This window comes from Arachis hypogaea, chromosome 15, assembly GCF_003086295.3.
Source record: "Arachis hypogaea cultivar Tifrunner chromosome 15, arahy.Tifrunner.gnm2.J5K5, whole genome shotgun sequence".
In the NCBI taxonomy this organism is placed as follows: domain Eukaryota; kingdom Viridiplantae; phylum Streptophyta; class Magnoliopsida; order Fabales; family Fabaceae; genus Arachis; species Arachis hypogaea.
The window spans coordinates 139,854,000-139,857,004 of record NC_092050.1 but is presented as its reverse complement, the minus strand read 5'-3'; the positions used below and the strand labels follow the sequence as shown (position 1 = coordinate 139,857,004).

The window sequence follows — 3,005 nt, the reverse complement described above, 5'->3', positions numbered from 1 at the left end:
GGTGACAAATATTTTATACAAACGACCTATATTAGTATTCGGTGGATTCATTCAATTTCATGCAATGTGCATCAATGATGACACAAGTTTGCAAGAGATGTTCTCAATCTACTATGAAGCCCAATCACAAGTGTCTGTTATTGAGTTGTATGTGGAGTTCGACCAATTACCGAATACGGTGGAACAAGATGATCATGATTTCGATTGGAAAAGTTATAACGGTGACAGCGAAGAGGAATATGAAGGAAATTACGATTTCGTTGATCCGAATGCAGACGAGGAACAAGAGGACTGCACCATTGAGTTGGACGTCGAAGACATCGCAAATGCACTAGCGAGTGAGCATCCATTCGAAGAACTGTCTTTCATGCGCGCTTTGGATCTCGATGCCATGAATGCTCCAAAATTTTCGGAGTATGCCAATGTAGGTTTGTAGTTGCATCACACCGTATTTGGATTAGTACTTTAAATATTATGTTTGTGTATTAATATTATGCACTGTGTAAATATGGCTTGGCGGTGTTATTGCAGATCCACCTGTGGTCAAAGATGGTGAATTTGTCATAGGGATGGAATTTAATTCTAGAGAGGCTGTGATCAAGGCAGTTAAAGATTATACCATTCACAGAGGTGTTGATTATCGGGTTTTTGAGTCTGAGCCAATGATATTTTACACGAAATGTGTGCAATATGGGCAAAGCTGTGATTGACTTATCAGGGTTAGCATGATGCGAAGAAAGTATTGTTGGGAGATTAGACGATACAATGACAGCTATACTTGTACTAGAGCCACTATTTCTCAAGATCATTCGAAGTTGGACTCAGACACTATTGCAGAAGCAATTAAGCCATTGATAGAGGCCGATCCATCCATAAAGGTGCGATCAGTGATTACAGATGTCCAATCAAAGTTTAACTACACGATTAGTTATCGCAAAGCATGGTTGGCTAAGCAGAAGGCAGTTGAAAAATTTTTTGGAGGGTGGAAAGCCTCTTATGAAGCGTTGCCCATATGGTTTGAGGCAATGGTGAAGAAAGAGCCATTAGCAGCCGTCGAATATGAAATGTTACCTTGCTACCGCGGGGATGAATTGGCTCAGGATGTCAGGGTTCTAAACCGAATTTTCTGGAGTTTCTACCCATGTATAAGAGCATTTAGGCACTGCAAGCCGGTTGTACAGGTAGATGGCACACACTTGTATGAAAAATATAAAGGAGCGTTGTTTTTCACAGTTTCTCAAGATGGCAATAACAATATTGTGCCAATTGCGTTTGCGCTTGTAGAGGAGGAGACATCAGATGCATGGTTCTTTTTTCTTCGTTATTTGCAAACCCATGTGGTGACGAAGGATGGGGTGGGACTTATCTCTGATCAACACGAGTCTATTAGATCAGCAGTTTCTCGTTGTGATGGAGCATGGGAGCTGCCATGGGCCAGACACATGTTTTGCATTAGGCACATAGCATCCAACTTCTTGAGGAAGTTTAAGGCACCGTTCATGCAAAAGCTTGTGGTGAACATAGGTAATTAACAATGTGTTCTATATAATATTTTATGCATCTTGTGGTTATGTTTCCAATGGTGGTTATCGTTGTGTGTTTTCATTTTATCTTTTTGTCCAGGCTATTCTGAGACGGTGGATGAATATGAAATCCGTTACCAGAGGTTGCGCAGTCGGGGTGAGACATACACTCGCTGGCTAGATCAGATTCCCTGTGAGAAACACTCTTTGGCATATGATGGTGGCCATCGATGGGGTCATATGACGACAAATCTAGTGGAGTGCATCAATGGGGTGTTGAAGAGTGCACGCAATCTTCCCGTCACAACACCTGTAAAGGCGACTTTTTACAGACTGAATGAGTTGTTCACAAGGAAAAGGGATGACGCTGAGACTCGTCTTCGAGCCGGACACTTATTCTCCGAAATAGTGACCGAAAAGATTCAGCAAAATTTGATTGTGGCTGGAAACATCATGGTTAGTTGCTTCGATAGGCAGAATGAGGTTTTTGAGGTAAGGGAGATGCCCAGCGGTGTTGAGTATGCGGTAGACCTGCGACGTAGGCACTATGACTGTGGTTATTTTCAGGTAGATCGCTTTCCATGTCGTCACGTTTTTGCATGTTGTGCAAACCAACGTCTTGATTGGCAAGTTTACGTTCACGAGGTGTATCGGATGGATGAGATCCGAAAGGTGTACAGAGCTAGATTTAGGTCATTGGACAACCCAACAACATGGCCCGTGTATGGAGGGCCACGGATGATACCTAATCCTTCACTTAAGAGAGTTACCAAAGGTCGTCCCAAACAAACTCGCTTCTTGAATGAGATGGACACACGATCAATGCGAGGTCCAAGACGTTGTAGGTTATGCAGTGTAGAAGGACACAGTCGTAGTAGGTGCCCCTAGCGCGCCGGACCTAGTGCACGCGAGGTAGACCCATCATAAGTGTATAATATAGGAAAGGCTAAGGGCGTACGTTACAGAGTTTAAAATGACGTTGAGTATATTATTGCCAATTACAATCTACTAGTAATGAAGAAAAAGTATGTATCCAGGTTAAGCATTGATATTTTTAGTGAATATAGTAGTTTCTCATAGCATGGTTATATATTCTAGTAGTACATAAATAAAATTAACATCACGGACTTTGCCATTAACTAGCACATCAAAGTAGAATCTAGTAGTTTGTCATATCATGTACATAAATAAATTTAACTAGCACATCAAACTAGAATTTTGAATTCACAAAATACATCGTGGAATGACAAACCAATTTGCTACACATACTTTGTAAATTTTTTCTTTACTGTGTTCACCACTTTTTTGTACTTGTTTAACATTGCTTTCTTTATCGCTGATGTGGTATATCTCTTTTGGCTGTGACGGGGTGGATCTACCCTTAAATTGTAGCTTTTATCCTGTTCTTGTTTTGCTGCTGTTCCAGTCACACCTGCCAACATTAACATCATATCTCAATGTACATGTACGTAATAATTATAA

The 3,005-nt window shown here is 41.0% G+C and overlaps 1 protein-coding gene across 1 annotated transcript; it reads left to right on the top strand.

The window, feature by feature from the left end:
- The first annotated feature begins 728 nt into the window (after positions 1-728).
- On the top strand, positions 729-2,411 carry LOC112749049 (uncharacterized). The gene is made up of 2 exons (XM_025797319.1): positions 729-1,524; positions 1,624-2,411. Exons 1-2 carry the CDS (start codon positions 729-731, stop codon positions 2,409-2,411), a joined length of 1,584 nt encoding a protein of 527 aa, XP_025653104.1.
- The last annotated feature ends 594 nt before the right edge of the window (positions 2,412-3,005 follow it).